General features: G+C 37.7%; 1 protein-coding gene and 1 long non-coding RNA gene across 4 annotated transcripts; one reads left to right on the plus strand and one right to left on the minus strand.

Moving 5' to 3' along the window:
* Positions 1 to 2,664: 2,664 nt before the first annotated feature.
* Positions 2,665 to 15,000, minus strand: LOC130811282 (uncharacterized). The gene is made up of 2 exons (XR_009041154.1): positions 13,586 to 15,000; positions 2,665 to 2,908 (listed from the first exon to the last, which is right to left on the minus strand). It is a non-coding gene; the product is annotated as an uncharacterized LOC130811282 (long non-coding RNA).
* Positions 14,995 to 20,477, plus strand: LOC130811281 (serine/threonine-protein phosphatase 7 long form homolog). 3 transcript variants are annotated; one of them, XM_057677513.1, is made up of 6 exons: positions 14,995 to 15,417; positions 15,496 to 15,545; positions 18,364 to 19,094; positions 19,176 to 19,370; positions 19,443 to 19,877; positions 19,957 to 20,477. In XM_057677513.1, the coding sequence occupies exons 3-6, from the start codon at positions 18,864 to 18,866 to the stop codon at positions 20,293 to 20,295; spliced, it is 1,200 nt and encodes a 399-aa protein (XP_057533496.1). In that variant the 5' UTR covers positions 14,995 to 15,417; positions 15,496 to 15,545; positions 18,364 to 18,863; the 3' UTR covers positions 20,296 to 20,477. The 3 variants fall into 3 exon arrangements, with proteins under 3 accessions (XP_057533496.1, XP_057533497.1, XP_057533498.1); XM_057677514.1 differs by lacking the exons at positions 18,364 to 19,094; positions 19,176 to 19,370; positions 19,443 to 19,877; positions 19,957 to 20,477 and adding an exon at positions 15,773 to 17,457; XM_057677515.1 differs by lacking the exons at positions 14,995 to 15,417; positions 15,496 to 15,545; positions 19,176 to 19,370; positions 19,443 to 19,877; positions 19,957 to 20,477 and adding an exon at positions 17,311 to 18,244 and having other exon boundaries at positions 18,364 to 18,837.
* Positions 20,478 to 23,980: the final 3,503 nt, after the last annotated feature.

Genomic DNA, 23,980 nt, shown 5'->3' on the forward strand with positions numbered 1-23,980 from the left:
GGGAGCATTTTGATGAGCTAATTAATGGAGTACACAGACATGTAGGGGATACAATAATCATTCCAGTAGATGAAAATAGAGAATTTATGCGAAGAATACAAAAATCAAGGTGGATGGGGCTATGAAGAAAATGACGGTAAAGAAATCGGTTGCGCCAAATGGTATACCTATTAAGGTATGGAGATGCCTAGGAAAAAAATAGGGTGACGTATCTAACTGATCTATTCAACAAGATTTGGAGGACAAACAAGATGTCCAATGTCTGGAGAAGAAGTATTCTAATGCCTATTTACAAGAACAAAGGACATATCCAAGATTGGTCTAATTATTGAGGAATAAAACTCATGAGCATACTACAAAATTATGGGAAAGAGTAATAGAGATACATTTAAGGAGATGTATCTCGATATCATAGAACCGATTTGGATTTATGCTAGAGAGATCCACAATGGAAGCAATTCATCTTATTAGACAAATGATGGAGTACTATAAGGCCAGAAAAAGAGACTTGTACATAGTTTTGTTGACTTGGAAAAAGCATACAACAAGGTACTAAGAGAAGTACTGATGTATAATCTAAAGTGATTAGATTAGCAAAAAAGGGCTTTCCAAATGTTACAAGGTTTAGAAAATGAATGTGTTTGGCTTAGAAGGTCTAGGTATGAAAATGGAATGATTTTAAGGAATTTATGTGGATATAATGTCGAATGCGAAAAACTGTTTTGGTTTTGACAGAGGTTTCAAGGTTTTTGGACAGGATTCAAAGGTAATCTGAAACAGGAATTTCAAGGTTTTGAAACACGTTTCAAAGGACTGTTTTTCTGGTTCTTTTATATTACAAAAAATAAAAGAACAAACTAGGAATACTCACTAGATTGTTATGATTCAAGGATATTCTTAATTTGAGGAACACTCACTCGAATTAATAATACAAATTAGTATGTTTGGAACTCTCATAAACTCACTAATTTCTTCAACGTTGAGAAATTAACCTCACTATTGGAAAATCATTCAAAATACTTAACACAAGTATAAGAACAAATACATATGACAAAACTTTTGATTGGAATTCAGATTGGATGATTTTTATTCATGAAATAAGGCCTTTATATAGGCTTACAATCATAAGAAATTTCTAGAAAAAAGACCCTTCACTTGACTACAAACAATCAAGTGATTTCATTAAACATAATTAGAAATCTAAGAAACCCTTTTCAAATTCTACTACAAGAATTACATCTTTCTTTATTAAAGAAAACAAAACATCCATACTAATAAAAAACATAAAATAAAACACCTCAAATTCCAACCATTGAAAGATAATACTTCGTCCCTTGTGATACTTGAGATCCGAAAAACTGTTGGTTGCTCATGGAATGCTTCAAATCTTTTGATAGTTTTCTTGAATTCCACCATTAAAGATGAACATGAACCAACCATATTGAAGGGAATGAAGGGCCGAAATAATTTAGCCATAATGAAGGAACAATTCAGAAAATGAAAAAGAACGGAAAGAAAACTTGCCATATTTATTTACCGAAAAAATGAGGAAATAATATCCTTATGAATCTTCCATTTTTTAGGCTAATTAAAGACTGATTTTGACTGGCTTATTTTAGGTAAAAATTTAAATAAACATCCCCTTTTATAGTATGAAAAACCGTAGCTCACTTGGACCCACAAGGACGAATTCTGCTGCACTTTGAACTGCCTACCAAGACCTTGAGATACAAGTCAAAGTAAGACTCATAATGAAACGACCATGTAACCCGTAAGAATCAAATGATGACTCTTCAAAGTACTTTGATTGATAATGATGAAGAAGGTCATTCCCAAGAAATACATTAATATAGTGCATGATACGTATCGAGAAGTAAATGCGAATGTTAGGACATGTGGAGGGGCAATAGAGGATTTTTCAATTACAATTGTCCTTCATCAAGGCTCGACCCTGAGCCCCTTTCTTTTCGCAATGGTCCTAGATAATATAACTCGATCAATACAACGGGATTATTTTGGTGCATGTTGTTAGCTGATGACATGGTTTTGTTAGATGAGACCAGAGAGGAGGTATATGGTAAGTCTGAATGATGGAGTCAAAAGTTGGAGTCATGGGTTTCAAATTAAGTAGGAGCAAAACAAAGTACATGTAGATCCTATAATAAATTGTCATTTATCATTTCACAACTCTTTTATTTAATTGCATGTTCTTTTGGTATAAAACAATCTCATTATAATGTGAGAGAGTACATAAAAAATTAGGCCTTTATTGGGACACTTGTGCCTTCAAATACTCAAAGCCCACTTATGAACTCAACCATACACCAATTTCAGATGTAATGTGAGCTTTTGCCCAACAATTTACTTCTATTTGGTAGAAAAAATTATCAAGCCATACAGGTGAAAGTTTCAAATGTGAGTATTGTTCGTGCTTGCACCATGACTCAAATATGTGAGAGCTTAGGGGCGGAGCAAAGAGTATAAGCCCTATTTACAATTTTATGTTTAGAAAATTAAGACTCTTTGTTAACCAATTAAAAATTGAACGAAGAAAAAATTATGCTATATTGTTGAGTACGGTACCAAATAACTAGATATATACCATCAAAATATTTAACAATAAAAATTAACTGAAGACTCAAATATCAAATATAACTACAAAAGTAAACAAAAAGTAGTTCTTATTATCAAATAGGTATAATAGAACTAAAATTTAACATTAGTAAGTTTCAAACCCTTGTCCAAAAATATCACAGGAAACATGCTACCAACTGAGCTACATTTAACTGATGAAGTGAACTACAGGGAATTTTTTAATATATGAGGCCCTTGTTTTCTGGAGGCACTAGGCGGTTGAACATCTTAATGGGCCGAGAACCACCAATGTGAGAGCTTATTGAGGTCTATACTGCAAACTCAAAGGGGTAGAGTGATAAGTAATAAGTAATAAGTAACAACATTAATGGTACTTCATCATAGTTCACTTTAACTAATAACAAAAACTACGGTAATGGAAAGAACTTTGTCAATCAGTCTTTAGAAGTAACATTGTGATCAATACTTTTTGAAGCCTTCAAGGGGTTGAAAAACTTTATTCAAATAGGAAATGTTCACAAATATATCCTCCATGTTTACATGAAAGCTTTATAGGATTATAAACACAAACTAGAAACATTTACAAATATACCTCTGGGCTGAGGACCAGTTTCACTTGTTCACTAAACTTTTACTGTTAGTATTCATATATATACAAAGCTAGAAGCACAAGTAGCAAGTGCTGATGCACCAAAATACAAATCGGGAATTTTGGCTCAAGTCACTTGAGCTGTATCCAATAGGAAAAATTGACGACACAATATTGACTTATAAAGAAATTCACAACTTTAGCACTTTAATTTAAAAACTTCTTGGCTTCAAATGCGGAAATTCAAGCTAAAATACTTGGTGGAGAGCAAATATGAGCTCCTAACAGAGTAATCGGAACTGAAATTCAAAAGGGATATTTCTTATCTTTAAAGGCTTCTTATTATTTGTTTGTACATAGTATAACTCCTTGCAAAATGCCATTATAACTGCCTCTTTGGCAGCCAATTACTGGATTATGAGTACAACACCAAGCCTGAGCTTTTCAATTTAAAGTTCCATTACGGATTCTAATTTCATTCTTGTTGTGTATGAAAAAGTAGTTTTTTTTTTTTTTTTTTCCTCTTCCTAGGAATGAGTACAATTTAGTCTCAACTCTTGTCATAAGATAAGCTGCAATAGAGAAACACAGTAGTTCACACAATCTGCTACCGAAGCTCAACTTTAATCAACAGCAGTTCACACAATCTCCTTCAAAGCTCACCTTCAATGTTCCATTAACTCATGCATTAATATACATAATCAAGCAAACTTAATTTCACACCTTTAATGGTCCGCCATAACTCAAATAATATCCACCTTGACTTGAGTTCACCCAAGTTAAAGCATTCTCCAACACACTCCATCTAACAAGCATACATAATATTCAAAAACAACTAACACACCATACATGCCCCAAAGGGCATCATATCAAACAAGGAGCTAAACTAACCAAGTCCACACAATATGAACTTGATAGTGCACAATTTCTTTGTCATTATGTCGGCCGAGTTATCTTCGGTAACAATCTTCACCAAACCCAATTTCTTTTGCTCAACCTCATCTTGAAAGAAGTTGTACTTTATATCGATGTGATTGGATCTTCTATGTACTATGCTTCGGTTGTTGGCATGGCGATCACATCTTGGAGCGATGATTTTCAACTCATTGTCTATCCACCTATGTTAACAAACCCCTTAGTAGACTTTCTAGCATCCGAATCACCTCCATAATCAAAGTCATAAATCCCTGTCAACCCGCTTAAATATCTCCCATACTCTAGACACACATTTGAAGTACCCTTCAAATACCTTAACAACCATTTTAGTGCTTCCCAATATCCCTTACCCGGATTAGATATGCATCTGCTCACCAAACTAACGGCATGAGCAATGTCGGGCTTCAAACATACCATAGCATACATAACACTACCAACAACGCAAGTGTAAGGAACTTTTGCCATTTGGTCTTCCTCTTCTTTTGTTTCCGGACACAACTCTTGGACAATTTGAAATGGGAAGCAAGAGGAGTGGATACACTTTTTGAAGATTTGACAATAATTGAATTTCTGGTTTATCAAAGTACAGTTTCTGTTTTTTTTCTTGTTTATTACAAAGTATTATATTCTATATATACATGAATACAGCACCATTCAATTATAGTAACTGACAAAATGTAACTGCTGTAACTGCAATGTAACCGCTGTAACTACAATGTAACTGCTGTAACTGCATAATAACTGCATAATATAAACGTCCTTTCCCATACTCCCCCTCAAGTTAGGTCGTGGGATTACCGATGCCTAACTTGCATAAAGTGCTATTGAAGACCTCTGATGAAACTGCTTTTGTGAGAATGTCAGCTAGTTGGTCTTTAGATCTAATAAAAGGGAGACGGATGACCTTGCTTTCTAGTTTGTCCTTGATAAAGTGTCGATCGATCTCTACATGTTTCGTTCGATCATGTTGGACTGGATTTTCGGAGATGCTTATTGCTGCTTTGTTATCACAATATAGAAGACTTGCCTGTGTCTGGTGAAAGCCTAGCTCTCCTAGAAGTTTCCTGATCCACAGAATTTCTGTAACTCCTTTCGCTATCCCTCTGAATTCTGCTTCAGCACTAGACAGAGCAACTACCTTCTGTTTCTTACTCTTCCAAGTGACTAGATTACCCCCTACAAGAGTAAAGTACCATGAGGTAGACTTCCTGTCGTCCCGATCACCAGCCCAATCTGCATCTGTATAACCAATAAGATCAAGATTATTATTCTTTGAGTAAAAAACTCCTTTATTACTAGTTCCCTTTAAGTATCTCAGGATCCTCAAGACTGCTGCCATATGTTCCACTTGAGATTGATGCATGAACTTGCTCACAATCCCTACTGCGTAGGCAATATCGGGTCTCGTGTGGGATAAATAGATCAGTTTTCCCACCATCCTTCTATAACGATCTTGATCTGCCACTTCTGCCCCTTCAACAATTTGTAGACCATGATTAGCTACCATAGGAGTATCTGCTGGCTTACAGTCTAACATGCCTGTTTCTGCTAAGAGATCTAAAATGTACTTTCTCTGATTGATGAATATCCCCTTCCTTGATCTTAGGACTTCTATTCCAAGGAAGTATTTCAGTTGTCCCAAATCCTTCATCTCAAACTCTTGGAATAATTTGCTCCTGAGTCGATCAATTTCCTTGGAGTCGTTTCCGGTAATCACCATATCATCTACATAGATCACGAGGCATGTAATTTGGTTTCCACTCCTCCTGAGAAATAGAGTATGGTCTGAGTTGCTTTGTTTGTAGCCAAATCTCTTCATTGCTGTAGTGAATCTCCTAAACCACGCTCTAGGGGATTGTTTTAAGCCGTATAGAGCTCTATTAAGTCGACACCCCTCTCCTTGGCTAAACTTATCTGTGTACCCGGGAGGTGGCTTCATGTATACCTCTTCTTCAATCTCTCCATGTAGGAAGGCATTTTTTACATCAAATTGAAACAGAGGCCACTCTTTATTTGCTGCTACTGAGAAGAGGACCAGAATGGTATCAATTTTAGCCACAGGTGAGAATGTTTCCGAGTAGTCTACCCCGTAAGTTTGTGTGTACCCTTTAGCAACAAGCCTTGCCTTATACCGCTCAATGGTTCCATCAGCATGATACTTGACTGAAAAAACCATTTGCAGCCAACCGTCTTCTTATCATCTGGTAATCTACACTTCTCCCACGTTCCATTTTTCTGGAGAGCTATGATCTCTTCGTCCATAGCTTGCTTCCACTTTGGTTCTTGGAGGGCTTTTTCAATGGTTTGCGGAATAGTACTGGAATAAAGGGATGCATTGAAGGCAACAACTGTTTGTGATAGTTGTTCATCACCCGGTCTACCAATAGGATATCGGGATCTCTGGGATTCATACTCAGGATCATACCGCTTAGGAGGCATTCCTCTTGTACTTCGAGGGGGCAGATTATATTTCCTGGGGATCACACTACTACTTGGCACAATATGGTCAGTGGATATATCAATGAAAGGAGCAGTAGGACTCGGTGTTACCTCTTGTTCGGCCGGATGCTCAGGGACTGGAGTGGTAGTCTGAGGTGATGATTCAGTAACAATGTCGGTGGCAATATCGATGGTAGTACCTACTTGCTCTTTGGGAGCTCGACTGTCAGCCAAGGGATGAATCAACCAGCTGAGATCCTCATTCATAATTTCCCCCTGAGATTGAGGCTGGGTGAAGTAAGGAGATTGTTCAAAGAAGTCACAGTACAATTTAAGTCCTTGGTTAACTGGCTAACTGACAATAATTTATGAGACAAAGTGGGAATGAGTAAACAATTTTTAAGATGAAGAGAGGGAGAGATATTGACTGCTCCAGCGTGGGCAACCGGTACACAATCTCCATTAGCCATCCGGATATGGGTTCGGTTAGTAGGATGGGTGGATAAAAAATCACTGAGGTCGAAGGTCATCGTATCGGTTGCCCCACAGTCAAATATCCATTGAGAATTTGTGTTATGACTAAGGAGCCCTTTGGAATTGGTGTTTTGTGGGCCAGAAGAGTTATTGGGCCTGGGGATGGAAATTGGGTCGGAAGATTGTGAGGGAGGAGTATTTAGGGTTTGATGGTTATAAAAGGGGGTGGTGGGACATTTAGGGTTGGGCGTCCCTTTCCCTTTCCCTTGCTTGACGGCTACTGTTCCTTTCTCTTCCCATTCCCGTTTCTCACCATTGTTGGCCTCCTGTTCTGTAGTTACGGTCACTTCTCCTTCCCCTTTGCTCCATCCTTCTGGTTCACCTGATTTTAGACATGATGTCGGTTGATCGGTAGTACCAAGGTTAGCCTTGCCGCCGGTCCGGCTTGCCGGTGCCTTGGTGGCGGCTCTCCTTTTCTGTAGATCGTCCCACCACTAAGGGTACCCCACAAGTTTGAAGCAACCCTCCTTTGTATGCCTGGAACCACCACAGTGAGTGCATCGGAGTTTCCTCCGGTCATCCTCTTCTCGGCTTCTTTGGAAAGGTTTGTTTCTCGTGGCTAATCCCGATCCAATCTCTGAGGGACGAGTCCCCGGTGATGAGACGCCGTTCATAATTTTCCGGCGTGTGATCTCCCTTCTAATTGATGCATAGGTTGTCTCCACCATTGGTAACGGTTCACTATTAAGAATTTCCCTTCTTTCTTTGTCTAGGTTGTCGTTAATCCCCGTGAGGAATTGATAAAGTCGCTGTCTTTGGATGTATTTGTTGAATTCTGTTATATCCTGTGGGCATGTCATTGGATTTGGCATTCTCCGATCAATTTCTTTCCATAGTATGTTGAGTTTACCGTAGTATCCTTCAATAGTATCATTGTCCTGCCTTAATGTCGCTGCCTTTGAACTCAAATCAAAAATTTGCAGTTCGTCCCGACCACATCCTAAAAGAGTTTCAATCCCTTGCCATAGGCTGTGTGCTGTTGTGTAGTCCAGGAATTGATTTACGATATCTCCATCTATGTTTTCAATTATCAATGCTATGACCATGGCATCTCTTTGTTCCCATTGGATATAATTTGGGTCTGACGGTGGTGGGGGTCCGGCAGTGATGTGGCTGAGCCGCCCCCGACCTCCAATTGCGACGTGCATTAACTTGCACCATTTTGTATAATTGTGATATGTAAGTTTCTCTGAAATTTTGAGTGATGTTGGATTTTTAGTCTGATTATTTGCTTTGTTGAGTTTCTGGAACATCTGAAACATTTGTTCCATCTGTTCCATTGACATTAGGGTTTGCTGTGTTTGCTCTTCTGATAAATCTGATAAATCGGCCATTTGCAAGGTAAGAAACGGTAGATGATGATGCCTTTTCGGATCCAAACCCTATGGGAAAGGATGTTTATATTATGCAGTTATTATGCAGTTACAGCAGTTACATTGCAGTTACAGCGGTTACATTGCAGTTACAGCAGTTACATTTTGTCAGTTACTATAATTGAATGGTGCTGTATTCATGTATATATAGAATATAATACTTTGTAATAAACAAGAAAAAAAAACAGAAACTGTACTTTGATAAACCAGAAATTCAATTATTGTCAAATCTACATGGTATCAGAGCCGATGGTTCGATCAACAATTTAAAAATGGTAGGTTCTAAAAGAATGGCGTTCCTACCCTAATTGATTACTCCCACATGCGAACTTGACGGGGGTTCGCATGTGAAGGGGGGTGTTGGGATGAGTTATCCCACATCGATAAATTGAAAATGGTGTGCACGCTTTATAAGCTATTAGAGACCTTCTTCCCATTGCCATATGGTTTTGGGATGGTATATATCTCCTTGGCTTATGAAGTGTGTGCACTTGTGTCCCCCCGTTAATATGCTGGCATTCACAATAAGTCCAGCCTAATTTAACACTTTTAGCATCACCCATAGAAAAGCGTTGCACAATCTTCTCAATATACCTCCTTTGACTAAGGTACAAGACACCCTTAGTCCTATCTCTCATGATCTCCATCCCAAGTATTTTCTTAGCTACACCAAGATCCTTCATATCTAACTCATTTGAAAGCAACTCTTTCAAGTTCTCCACCTCAAACAAATCACCACATGCAACTAGCATATCATCAAACATATAAGACCAAATATAATAAAGAACCATTATCAAGTTTCTTAAGATAAACACAACTCTCATAAGAACTTCTTGTAAAATCATGTGTGATCATAAAGAATTAAACCTTTTATACCATTGTCTTGACGATTACTTTAACCCATACAATGATTTCTTTTAAAGACACACATGCCCTTCCTTACCGGCGACCTCAAAACCTTTCGGTTGCTTCATCAATATTCCTTCTTCCAATTCACCATAAAGAAACGTCTTTACATCCAATTGATGTAACTCCAATTTCTCCATAGCTACCAAAGAAAGTAGCGCCTTTATTGAAGAGTGCTTCACCAACAGTGAGAGTACCTCTTGAAAATCAACACCTTCAACTTGAGAGTATCCCTTAGCAACTACCCTAGCTTTGTAGATGGGGGCAACACTATTAGAAGGACCCTCATCCATCTTGAATATCCACTTGCACCAAACAATCTTCTTTTTAGGTGCTTTAATAATATCCCACGTTTTGTTCTTGGCAAGAGATTCCATCTCTTGTTTTATAGCAATCAACCACTTACTTGAGTTATTTGAGGCCTAGCCTCTATATACGTACTAGATTCATTCACCCCTTCTACTTCACTAGCCAAGTTCAGAGCATAAACAACATGATTGCATTTTTCAATATAACTTCTTGGAGCCACACTCTTCCTCTTTTGCCTTGGAGTTGGCAAACGAGATGACCTCTCTTGTTGAACATCATCATCATCTTTTTGTTCAATATTGGGATGTTGAACCTCCTCTTGTGCATCATCGGGAGTATCTACATCATTAGTCAAGGGTTTTTCTACACTAGAAAATAACATGATGTTTTCATCAAATAAAACATCCTTAGAGGTATTATTCTCTTGGATTTTTCATACCCAAATCTTATACCCTTTTACAACCTCTCCATACCCCATAAATATGCATTTTCTAGCTCTAGACTATAATTTCCCATCCCTCACATGAATGTAAGCCGGACAACCAAAGACTTTAATACTAGAATAATTTATCAGAGTGTTGTATCACACTTCTTGTGAAGACTTGAACTTTAAGGCGGTATAGGGTGATCGGTTAATCAAGTAAAATGTCATAGCCACTGCTTCGGCCCAAAAATGCTTCCCTAATTTTGCTTGGTTTAGCATACACCTTGCCCTCACCAACATTGTCTTGTTCATTGTCTCCATAACACCATTTTGTTGTGGCCTTCCGGCACATGTTCTATGCCTTACAACACCTTCTTTCGAACAATATTGAAAAAATTTCCCATCAACAAATTCAAGACCATTATCATTTTTTAATGTCTTGATCCTCCTTTCAGTGTTTTTCTCAATCATCTTCTTCCAATCCAAGACATCAAATACTTCATCTTTATATTTTATGTAGTAGCACCAAACCTTCCTTGAGAAGCCATCAATGAAAGTTAACAAATAATTACAACCACCAAGTGAAGCCTTCCTAAAAGACCTCAATAATTTGGAATGAAGATAATCAAGTATTTCTTTAGTGTTGTGGATTGCCAGTTTGAAACTCACTCTCTTGTGTTTTCCATAAATACATTATTCACAAAATCCAAGATTTCCAAACTTTTTCTCATCAAACAACCCTTGCTTACATAATTCATGCATACACCTTTCACCCATGTGACCTAACTTCAAGTGCCAAAGCTTGGTCTCTTGATCGGACATAGTGTTTGTGGAGACGTTCACTGAGCCGGAGATACTTGAACCATCAAGAGCATACAAATTCCCATTCATCTTCCCCTTCATCACAACTAATGACCCTCTAATGCCTTCATGACACCACCTTCACAACTAATCCTACACCCATTTTAATCAGAGGTTCTCAATGAGATCAAATTTTTCTTCAAACTCGGAACGTGCCTTACCTATGACAATGTTCTCACCATCCATCAACGTGCCTTATCTTCATTTGCACACTCCCAACTCCAACCACCTTACAAGTTGTATTATTTCCCATGGTCACATTTTCTTCTTTCACACTTTCATTGGGTGTCATACGAGATGAACATCCTGAGTCAAGAATCCACGCATCACTACCCTTGTACTCATGTGTGGCTACTAAGACACTACCATCATCATAATTAGCATCGACATTGCTAGTTCCATCCCTGGACCTCTATTTTTCTTTTTCCACTTTCAACAATCTTTCTTGATGTGTCCTTTAAGTATACAATGATTGCAAATTTTATTTTTGTTTGGCCCTCTAGACTTCGACCTTTCTTTGCCCTTGTTCCCACTACCACTAGTAGAACCTTTCCTAAATGACCTACCGATTACAAACAAACCATCATTTGAGTCATCCAGTGCTTTATGTGACAATGTTAAATCGATCAAATTCCTTTGAGTAAAGACATTTTTCACATCATTATTACTCAAATTTTCCCTACCCTAAAGTGAGATCTCCCTAAAATGCTTGTAAGATGGAAATAATGAACACAACAAACAGATAGTCAAGCCTTCATCATCATGTTTTACCTCAATGTTTTGCAAATCCATCATAATTTAGTAAAACTCATAAAGATGCGGTTTTAAGGATTTACCTTCCTCCAAGCAAAAATCGTAGAGTCTACTCTACAAGAGTAATCGATTGGTTACACTCTTTGCCATGTAAAGAGACTCCAATTTCTTCTATATCCCCTTGGTTGTTGTCTCCTTGACAACCTCTCTCAATACCTCATTTGCAAGGCACAATTAAATTGCCGATAGAACCTTCGTGTCTATATCTTCCCATCTAGCTTCACTCATGCCATTCAAGGGCTTTATGTACCCCATTTGGATCAATATTTCTCTCATTTTGACTTGCCACAAGCCAAAGTTGACACTCCTATTGAACTTTTCAATGTTTAGTATCATTGTAGACATGTTTCACCAAAATTTCAATCCCGAATACCACAAAAACGACTTGATGCTGATACCAATTGAAATGCATGCTATATTAGGGCTTAAAGTATGAAACTTTATCTCTAATATCACCAAGATTGAAAGTATGAAGTTGCTTGATGAACAAATTACTCTATCAATGAATTTGACAATGTATATAGGAAATAAATTGCAATAAAGAACAAGACAAAAATTTATGAGGTTCACCCAACTAGGGCTACGCCCTCAATGGTGTGTAGTTTCCTTAGTTGATACTATAACAATGGAGTTCAAAGAACTTTTACAATGGATGAATTACACTAGAGATAAGAGAAGAATTACGCTATGTGTTTAGGCTTAGGGGTTAGAATGTTAAGATTATTTACTATGAGTATATGAGCCTCCTATTTTTAAGGACTAATTACTTAATGAGTTACGTAAGAAAAGCCACGAATAAATGAAGCAATAACACCCTTGGAATACCAACAATCGAAGATCAGTACACCTGCACGAAGCTGCTCATTCGAGCTTGTGCTTGTTCAAGCAGAAGTTTCTTTCATTCACTTGATTGATGCAGGCTAAGTGCCCGTTCGAGCAACTAAGGTGCTTGTTTGAGCACTGTTCATCTGGCATTTACTGACTTCTTCTAATCTGCTGCTTCGTTCAAGTCAAGGGTCATTCTTCTAATGCCTTGTTCGAGCACCTTGCTACAGAATCCGACTTCTGCACTTCTTCATTAAGAACATTGATCACTCTTTAGTCTCACCATTACACAAATGATTAAGGCTCACCTTAAATGCTCCCATAAATCTCATTCATTAAGATACATAATTAAGCACACTTATTCACACCCTTAATTGTGGACTCAAGTCCCCATAACTCCAAAAACCCATAGTAAAGGAAGCAAGTAAAGTGGCAAATAAGTCATAACAAATCATAAATTATAAACTTGGATTGACCCAATTAAGCACACTAGCCACGCAGTGCCATACATAGTACGCCTCCTTCCCATGGAGATTGCAACAAGTACATAAAGTTACTTTGTTAGTTTTATAGTTTGGTTAGGCCAGGTACATTAAAACAAAGTATTTGAAATGTGTAGATGGGATGAAAAACAAGTTAAACGTGTAGCTGACAATTAAAGAGAGAGTTTGGGGTCATACCGTCATAGCCAAAATTAGAATTGCTGCAATTCTAATGGATGAGCCAAAATGGAATATGTAGCCAATTACATAGGATGGAGGTAGTACAGTATAGCACCCAAAGAAGCATATATATATATATATATATATATATATATATATATATATATATATATATATATATATATATCACTTACAACAACAACCTCAGATGATTAACAATTGTAATAAGCACAGAACTTCTAAAACAAAAACAATGCTAAACAGTTACATACTGATACTAATAGGAGTAGAGTAAGCTGAAATTAAGTTTAGGAAATACCCCAATAAGTGCTTTGAAATTAGCTGCAGGATTCTTGCCAGTGCTCTTCTCATATCCAAAGAATGACATTACAAAGAAAGTGTTGTAAGTGACTCCATCAAACAACCCATAAGCAAGCACAGCTGCCAGTCCTAACTTTGCCAGTTAAGCACTCATCTTTGTTGAATTTGCGTATCCCATTTCCAAATATAAGTATGTATAATGTACATTAAGATCAAATCTTTATCACAAAAATTTGCTTATGGGTATCCAAACTTCAAAAGTACTAATTTTTATCTCTGGGAATCTTTTTACAGTAATTATCCCAATTTTTTTGTTGATTAATAGATTAATAGAAGTTTCACTTTGGATAAACTCTACTACTAATCGAATATTCTGCAATTGTATCCTCATAATAGTAGGGACTTGTCAAGAGACCAACACCTTCTTCGTATGTGGCCCTAAATATTACACTTCCCGTGACGTTTCGTCAGGTTGGCTTCTGATATAATGAAACCAACTCAAACAAATTTTTAAGCAATAGTCAAAGCTCTGAAATCAATAGGCTGGGCCCCATTTTGAGCTCTTATCCGGCCCGTTTCTGGAAGGGCTTTGTAAGAGCTGGACTGAAAATGGGCTATATTATAATTAAAATAAAACAGGCTATAAAAGGGCTCAATAACGGATATTATAAATGACAATGTTAATGAAATTATTAATATTTTTTCTATCTACTTATTATAAATGGTAATTTAATTATTATAAATTGATAATTGGAGATTAAAATAAATTTTTTTTGTAAAAATGGACTGGGTTGGGCCGGACTGAGCTTTGAAAGCCCGGCCCTTTTAAATCCCATATTAATTTTAAAGGATCCTTATTCGGTTCGGCCCGGCCCGTTTTTACTTAAACCCGGTCCATTGAACCCGCCTAATTAGGACTAATGAAAGAAGATTAACTAAAGTTGGTATTTTAGTTGAATTTTTTTTCCCATGTTTTTCCTTTCTTTGTGTGTGGGAGAGTATTGCAGAAGGGGGGTTTACCTTCCATTTCTCTTAAAATCCCACATTTTTTTGCTCCTGAAATAAAAATTAACAATAAGAATCATTGATAACAAATCTAGCAGCTAAGGATAGAGAGAAACCTGTTTTTGTCCTTCCGGAGAAATATTTTGATCAGGTGATGAACCCAACCCTTGGCTGCTGGAAGAGCAATTTACATTAAATATGAGTAATTTTGAGAGATTAATTTTATTAGGAAAATTATAATGTACATTAATTGGGGATTTTTCATGGAGCTTTTGAGATGGGTAGAAGAATGAAGGTGATGGGTTCTGGTTTGGGAGTGGAGTGCTCCCAAATTGTAGTGGCAAAGATGCGACACCAGTAGATAACATTTTTTCCAGGAGACAGATGGTAAAAGGGCTTTTATTCCTTTTGAATCGGAGTGTGAAAAAATATGGTTGTGTACTTGGAAAGATTGAAATAAATAAGATTATTTAGCATTTTAATTCCAGGTATAAGATTGGGATAAATTTATGTCCCAAAATAAGCTTCCGTACGTCCAAGCCTAGCCTCGGGTAAGTCGCTGTTAGTAACAGCGACTTAAGGCAAAAAAAAAAAAAAAATAAAAAGTTGAAAGTCGCTGTTACTAACAGTGACTTATAGCTTTATATTTTTCCAGAATCCTTCTTCTTCCTCACTTCATTTCGCGATTTACTTTTTCTCCCGCAATTCTCTACTTTCTCCTTCTTCATTCCAACCTTGTAAGGATCTTCATTCCTTCAACTAAGGTCATCAAGTTTCAAGTTTGTACCAGTAATTAGTGCTGTAGTCTTCTTAGATCGATCTAAGGTAATTTTTTTTGGTTTTTTTTCAATATTCGAAAAATTAGGGTTTGTTGTGTTTTAATCAATTTTCACATTAATGTAGGTTGACAAGCTTCCAATTACGTAATTCTTCTTGATCTACAGCTAATTGAGGTTCGTTTTTATTATAAATTTTTTCATTTGGTGGTGAATTTAAAATGTATGTCATGTGTAGTGGGCATTTACACTTGAGCTCTACGATTATGTCAAATGTAGTTGTTATTTACATTGATCCTCACTTTTAAAAGTTTGTTCCAGAATTATTAGTTGAATGTAAAATGTATAGTGGTCATATATTTATGAAGTTGATGGTGATGTTGATTTTTTATGTGTTGTTGTAGAAATGGCTTCGTTTCGTGTCACCGTTGTATGCTTTTGGAATGGTTCAATTCGATCAACTAGTAATAATGTTAAGTATGTTGGGGGAAAACGTAAACTGTTTGCATGCAACTCATACATGGATTTGAATGAATTTAAACATTTTATATGCTCTAGGATTGGCATTGACACTACAAGAAGTACTATTAATTTAAGTTTTAAATACAATCTGAGTGGAGATTTGTTAGCTTTTCCGGTTGAGGATGCGGAGGCTATAGATGCAATGTGAGAGTATTCAAGGTCTACCCCTAGTCCTTCTTTAGAGTTATATGTAGAAGAGGTACCCCTAGGGAACGAAGATGTGAACGTAGTGGAAACAAATGCATTTATGAATATAACTCCTTCTGTTCCTTCTCATACGCCCTTCCCTACCCAAGAAACCCAAAATCCCTTTATGCCATCTTCCTCTTATCCTTCTAACGAACCCAATCAACTTCAATTTCAAGTGACAAATGATGATACTTGTAACTTAGAAGATACAAATGAGCCTTGGGATGATGTTATTAGTGAGAGTAATGAATTCGTTGAAGCTCCTTCTGAGGATGATGTTGGTATTGACGAGGAGGCTCTAGCTAATGACATGACTTTAGGAAACATTCCAACAATCGTTGCCCCTACACCCTATGCACTGGTTCCCCCTCTAGATGAACACATTGAGGACAACTCTTGGAGGTCTTGGGATTGTGATACAACCTACACCGACGAAGGAGAGTTTCAAAAGGGTATGATGTTTGACAACAAGGATGCCTTGTTAGACGCTGTTAGATTGTATCATATTCGTAAGAACGTTGAGTACAGAACTGAGACTTCAAATCAAACCGTGCTCACGTTGAAGTGTAAGAGAGGGTGTGGTTGGAGGCTTAGGGCTAGGAAGACCTCCTATTCACCGTCATGGGAGATAATTACTTATAAAGGGAGGCACGGGGGTTGTATTTTAAGTACTGAAAACGTGTCAGCTGGGCACATTCATTTGACATCTTCCGTGATTAACAATCGTATTAGAAATTGTGTTGCTCAAGACCCATCAATTAAGGTTTCTGTTGTCCGGCAAATGGTCAAAGACCAATTCGGTGTGGAAGTGACCTATAAGCGGGCTTGGTGTGCTAAACAGCAAGCCCTTCTCTCCATCTATGGTACGTGGGAAGATTCTTATCCTCTTCTTCCACGCTTCCTGAAGGCACTGCAAATTTCAAACCCCGGTACCGTAGTTGAGTGGTTCTTTAAGGAAGATAATGATGTTGGTGTGTATGTCCGTCCTAGTATTAGAACTTTCCAACGCGTGTTTTGGGCTTTCCAACCTAGTATTGAGGGATTTAAGTATTGCAAACCCGTTATTGCCATTGACGGAACACATTTGTATGGTAAGTATCGCCATACGTTGTTGACTGCGATTGCCCAAGATGGGAACAAGGGAATATTCCCGCTTGCCTTTGCTTTGGTCGAAAAAGAATGCATAGTCCAGGGTTATGCGTTATTTCCGATAGGCATGCGGGCATTCTAGCAACTATGGAGGAGCCGGAATGGCAACCTCCAAACGCCCATCATAGGTTTTGCTTGAGGCATTTGTTAAGCAACTTCAATCGTCTAATGGGTAATGTGAAGTTGAAGAAAATGTTTGGTAGGACTGCAGAGCAAAGACAACCCAATATAGTCGTCGAGGGATTGAAGGCCATTGGTGTTGTTAATCGTGAAGCACTTTTTTGGATTGATGAAGTTGGTGATATGTCTAAATGGTCAATATGTCACGATGGAGGGTATAGGTACGGTGTTACTAATACGAACTTGGCCGAAGTATTCAATAACGTGATGAAGGGTGTGCGTTTCTTGCCGATAACTACTCTTGTGGAGTTTACCTTCTATCGTGTTAATGATTATTTTGTAAAAAGACGCGAGAATGCAAACGCGTGGTTAATTGGGGGAAACAAGTACACTTCACACACCACTAGAATTATCACCCGTAACACCGAGAAGGCAAACTACCATGAGATCATCGCATTTGACTACAGACGAGGCCTTTTCCAAGTTAAGACTGGGCGTGGTAATAGAGGATCGGCCAAGGGTGGTAAAATACAAAGTGTGGATATGAGCGAGATGAAATGCACTTGTAACAAACCGTCCATATTTCACTTACCTTGTTCTCATGTTCTTGCCGTATGCATTAAACGACGCTTATCCTATGAGCGATTTGTGGACTCCTACTACAAGACCCAGAGCTATGTTAACACGTATGAATGCATATTCTTGCCGTTAATTGATAAGAGGGCATGGCCTCAATACACCGGTGTTGAGGTGTTACACGATCCAGATCACATTCGTGGATTAGGAAGACCTAAGTCCAGGAGGATCGCGAATGAGATGGACGAAGGATCGCGAAGACGCAACGCTTGTCGACAGTGTGGTATTGACGGTCATAATACTAGAACTTGCACGTCAAGGTAAATAGTATATATATTTGAGTATATAAAGTAAGGATTATATAACAAACAAATACACATTTTCAGTACTTCTTAAATAATTGTAGATTACATAAGGCTTACTTATTATTTAATTGCAGGAGAGATGGATCCAGCAGCTCCAGGCCCTCTGGACCCTAGTGTCCTTACGATGCAGGCGAGTCACAGGAGCAGTGTGCTATGGGATGTATAAGTCATTGAGCTTACCCCTTTTGAAATTATTACTTCATAATACTTTAAATTGAAGCTAACGTAATATTTTGATTTAGGTGTCCGATACGGAAACCATATACACCAGGCATCGCGTACGGGAGAGTCGATCGGGCGCTACTCACGGCTTTAGTCGAGCGGTGGCGCCAGGAGACTCATACCTTCCACCTACCTATAGGTGAGGCTACCGTCACGTTACTTGACGTAGCTGTTCTTACACGGCTTCCCATCGAGGGACATGCCGTGTGCATCGATGCACGCCAGTTCGAAAGCTGGCAAGACAAAGTCCAAAGAGTATTAGGAGTGCGACCTCCGGCTGAGGTAACCAAAGGGAGTAGCCTGCGTGTAACATGGCTTGCACAAAACTTCTCGCAACTCCCTAAAGGTGCTGATGACGCCACCATTGAGAGATACGCTAGTTTATCTGATTGGTGCTGTCTTGTTCTCCGACAAGACTGGCAACCGAGTACAACTATTGTACTTGACGTTGCTTGATGCGCCATGGGAGGTCATCTCCGGGTACAGCTGGGGTTCGGCAGCCCTAGCGTATCTGTACAGGAGACTTTGTGAAGCTTCACAGAAGAACGTGAAGGAGATCGCTGGTCCCCTGATTATTCTACAGGTAATAATAAGTTATAATGCTTATTCTACAGGTAATAATATTGCTGTACCTCTTTTACTTACTTATAATGGTAATTCTTAGCTTTGGGCATGGGAGCATGTTCTCATTGGTCAACCGATGAGGAGTGTGGGTCGTGGTGCATTTGCGCCACCACTGCTTCCTCCCCCGCATGTGCCATATGGATCGCGGTGGTCCTTTGAAAGACGATCAAGGACCCACACTGGATCGGGCGTGGGGTTCTACCGCGATCAGCTCGATCTATTACGTGCTGACCAGGTAACAACTTCACCACAACTTGTTTTATAAGTATCAAATTGAGTAATTTATTAATCGAATTTTCACGTTTAGTTTCTATGGGACCCTTATCCCGCTGAGGCATACGCTGCATTACCTCAGCACTCGGGCATATTGTCAGGGGCGTGGAGAGCATCTGTACCTCTGATCTGCTTCGACATGGTCGAAGTGCATCTCCCTGAGCGCGTACTGCGCCAATTTGGGATGGTACAGGGCATCCCGCCTCCATGCGACACAGAAGCGGAGCTCCACCACTCTCGCAAGGGTCGGGATCCCAAGAACTGGCTAGAGGTCAACTGGCGGCATGTCGCTCGTTGGGAGCACAGGCTAGATCTGCTTGCCCAAGGTGCGCCGATCGAGGCTGCAGGCGCACCTACTACGGCGAATTACATGCCGTGGTTCCTCTCCATTACTCGCCGATGGATGACACCACGAGGTATCTTGGCGGCATCCCAGTACAATCCCGCAGCACCGACGATGACACACTTTGTAAGTATTCTTCAACTTTAATTATTATCCTTACAACTTACACTTTAAACATTTCATTAATAATTAAGTCTTACTGCAGGCACAGGGCATTACATCAGTCATCGGCTCCTCCCAAGAGGAGCCCGTACGGGAGATTTCCCAAGGCATACTCCAAGGCACGCAGTTTCAACACTTCATTCCGGAAGTAACTGCGCCCCACACCACTACGTACGCGTACGAGTCATCTGCTCATCAACCCGACGTTCATCTTGAGGAGGTTGACTTAACGTGTCCGGACTACGGTGTCGGGTCCTCACAGGGTGCCACATCATCAAACTATCAATCCCCTCCCCTACCCGAGCGTCATGCGACTGCATCTTACTATCGTAGGAGGCGTCGTAAACCGTCACAATTAGACAGGGTACAGGAGGAGGATTAGCATTGCAATAGTTTTGTAATTATTGAACATTTGTACATACTCATTTGTAACTGTTGGTCTTTTGTGTGTAAATTGTAACATATATGTACATGTATATATTTTTACTGTAGTATCACTCGTTTATTATGAGTGAATTGATGTTAACTACTCAAACTTTTGGGCGATGAATCATTCCGCGAACAATGCAGCATAAATTTAATCAAAAACATACAATCATATTCAAATAAGGATGTTGCTATTCAACATTCAACACAATTTCAAGCAAGTTCAACAAATCCAAATCCAATTACATACTTCATGCATTAAGTTAAACTACCGTCGCTAACTAAGAAGGCTTAGTTAACTTTCTCATAATTCTTTCAGTCTCTTCTTTCCTATGTGCCATATCATCCATTTGTCTCTTTAGATTAAATACCTCATCTTTAAGCTCTTGTTTTTCCTTCTCAAGCCTTATTATTAAGTCTCTCTGCCATTTTGTACCCTCCGGAGCAGTCCAGCGAAAGTATGTGCATCCTAATCCGTCAGCCAAGTAGAAAGGGCAAGCAACAAATTCACGCCCTGGATCGAAGTCGCTCCAATCAGTATTAATCTCAACTTCATAACCACAATCACAAAGCTCTTCAATACAATGCTCCTTTGACATCTACATAATACATATAATACATTAACGTTAGTGAAGTTTCAAAAATAATGTTTACATTTACAATAATAAAACTAACAAAATACCTTATGTTAACTTTAACAATTGATGGAAAAGAATAAGAATGATATAGAATGGATAAAATGAAGTATAAGAAATGATGGACCTATTTATACAACAACATTACAACGGCTATTTTCACATTCTAACGGCTATTTTTCTAATTAACAACGGCTAGTTTAGTTTTTAAATTTAAAAAAAAAAAAAAACACGTATAAGTCGCTGTTACTAACAGCGACTTTCAACTTTTTTTTTTTTTTTTTGCCTTAAGTCGCTGTTACTAACAGTGACTTACCCGAGGCTAGGCTTGGACGTACGGAAGCTTATTTTGGGACATAAGTTTATCCCAATCTTATACCTGGAATTAAAATGCTAAATAATCTTATTTATTTCAATCTTTCTGTGTACTTGTGTTGTGAGAGGTCTTTTGTTCTTAGGCCCAAACTATTCTATAACTTGTGTTAGAACAAGTGATTTTGTATGTCATTTGTATTGTTAGAAGTTGTGTTTTTCAAAATACATTGCTTTGTTTTATTGAATTTGTAACATTTGTTGAAAATATCAGAATTTTTTATAATAAATATTACAAATTTATTGAGACTAAAGAAATAGTTTGAAATTTACCATAAAATAAGAGAAAAAAAACTCAAAAATGGATCTTTGGTTGAGGTAATCCAATGAGCATAGTTAGTAAGAGTTGCATAGTATTTTGTTGAGTTGATTCACATTTTTTTTAAGGAAATTAGATCATTGGAGTTAAATATGTTCCATACTTGTTACTTAACATGTGTGAATTAATTTGAACATATGTCTACTAAAATAATAATGTATTAAATTTAGAAAAAAGTTCAAATTAGGAAGTTAGATTCAACACGAGGCAAAATAGTGTTTCTATATATTACCTTTGGACTCAGGGGCGGTTTTGGGATAGTGGAGGTGTCCAATCGTATAGGGCCCCCAAACCTAAAGCGTCTGATATTAAAATGTTATAGTAGAATAACATATTATTGTAGTAGAGTAGTTGGTAGAAGTTTTACTTAATATATCAATAGTCATATGTTCAAAACCTATTAATTATATTTTTTTCTCTCTTTTTTCTCCCTTTTCAAAACAATTCTTTACCATCCAGATAATCAATTATCACTAACTTAATTTATAAAAATAATCAACAATTTATTTTAAAAATTTTCAACCCTTCAAACTTTTATTGTTTTTATTATTAGTTATTAATATATTACTTTTTTTCTCTTTCATTTTAACATTAGTGAAGAAAACTTAATTTAAGTTTAAGAGATTAAAATTGTGTTGAATTTTTATTTAAGTTTAAGAAAATCTTTTTTGTTTTAATTATAAAGGCCCCAATTTTAGAAACAATTGAAAAATAAATAGGACCTCAAAATTATTTGCTCCATTCCGTTTGGACTAATTATGGGAATGTCAAAGGAAAAATCTCTTTTCAAGATTTCATATATCCATTGAACATCGGAGAACTTGACATTCATTTACTCATTCAATTCATGCAACTTACTCTATAATAACATATAATAATAGATAATTTTTATGAAAAAGAAATAAATAAAAATACCCTCCACCTTCCCTCACGCCATGTTCAGCCCACCACCCCTCTCCCTCATCTATGCCTAGCCATGTCCCTCTTTCGGCTCCTGTGCTACCCATGCTACCTCAACCCTTAATTCGTCAGAACCTTCTTGTTGCCATCACCATGCAATGCTAACACACAACGTGACTCAAAGCCTCCCTCCTGACTTATGGCGGAGCCCTTATAATACCCAAACCATGTCACTGGTATAGGAGTTTAGATGTGTATAACAGAATTGCAAGAAATATTTTCTTTGCACATGCATATAATAATATAAATAGAGTATATAAGAGCATCGTACTCTCATAGCGTAAATTCTACTAAGCAATTGGGTATGAACAATATGATCTGCTGTAAGTGGAGATATTAAGAATGCCAATTGTCATTTCTCTAATATTTGTCCACAAGCATCGAATTGATCACTACCCATCATTACATTTTAGGTGGAGTATGTGTAGAGATTGTTCGAATGTTGAAGAGTTAGATTTAATGAACAAATACATGCCATATTTATGGTGACTTTTAAGATCTTATACTTAGGTGACTTAATTTGTATTTTAATTCATTAACACACATTGATTCATGTAATAAACTCTATACACTTAATGAATAATAGTCCAATGAGCATCCTAAACTATTAGTGTATTTTTATCTAATGTATACTTATATGTATGATCTCATAAAACCTGATTATGATAATAGTAAATCATCATCACCATCATCATCATCATACCCAGTGTATCCCGACCACAGAAAACTATGGTCAGGGTTTGGGGAGGGAAGGATGGCGGCAACTCATACCCATAAAGGAGAGCGCGGCCAAAGAGTCCCCCGACTCGAGAAAGAATAAGAAAGGTTTTTGCAACGTCTAGGGCCGAGTGAGGCTAAAGGTAACTACGCAAGCTTGCATCGTATCGCCCAAGCATGACCCTTAGACATAAAATAAAGGTAGATACAATGCATATATAAATAAAATAAAGTAAAAATAACAATAAAAGAAAACAAGAATAATAATAATAGAACGAGTAAAAGCCATAGAACAAGAACACCAACTAGTGAGTGCAGAGGAAATCAGTGTTGTAACACCCCTGAATTTCCAACCCCTTAAACGAAATTTCGTGAAGGAAGGGAGGAAATTCGGGCGTTACATAAAAAGAAAAGGGAACAAAATTAAAATAAACACTAAAGATTAATTGAAAAGGTGAGTAAGTGGAAATTTCGCCAGCATCTCTGCTGAAAAATGAGGATGTGACAAGAATATATAAAGGGATAACATAATTAAAATAAACTAAGGCCTTTAATGCTTTCAAGAATACGTCACGACGGAAAGAATCATTGTCGGCTTCTCAAATCATCAACTTTAATGAGGATCGTGGTTCCAGTGT

This window comes from Amaranthus tricolor, chromosome 4, assembly GCF_026212465.1.
Source record: "Amaranthus tricolor cultivar Red isolate AtriRed21 chromosome 4, ASM2621246v1, whole genome shotgun sequence".
Lineage (NCBI taxonomy): Eukaryota > Viridiplantae > Streptophyta > Magnoliopsida > Caryophyllales > Amaranthaceae > Amaranthus > Amaranthus tricolor.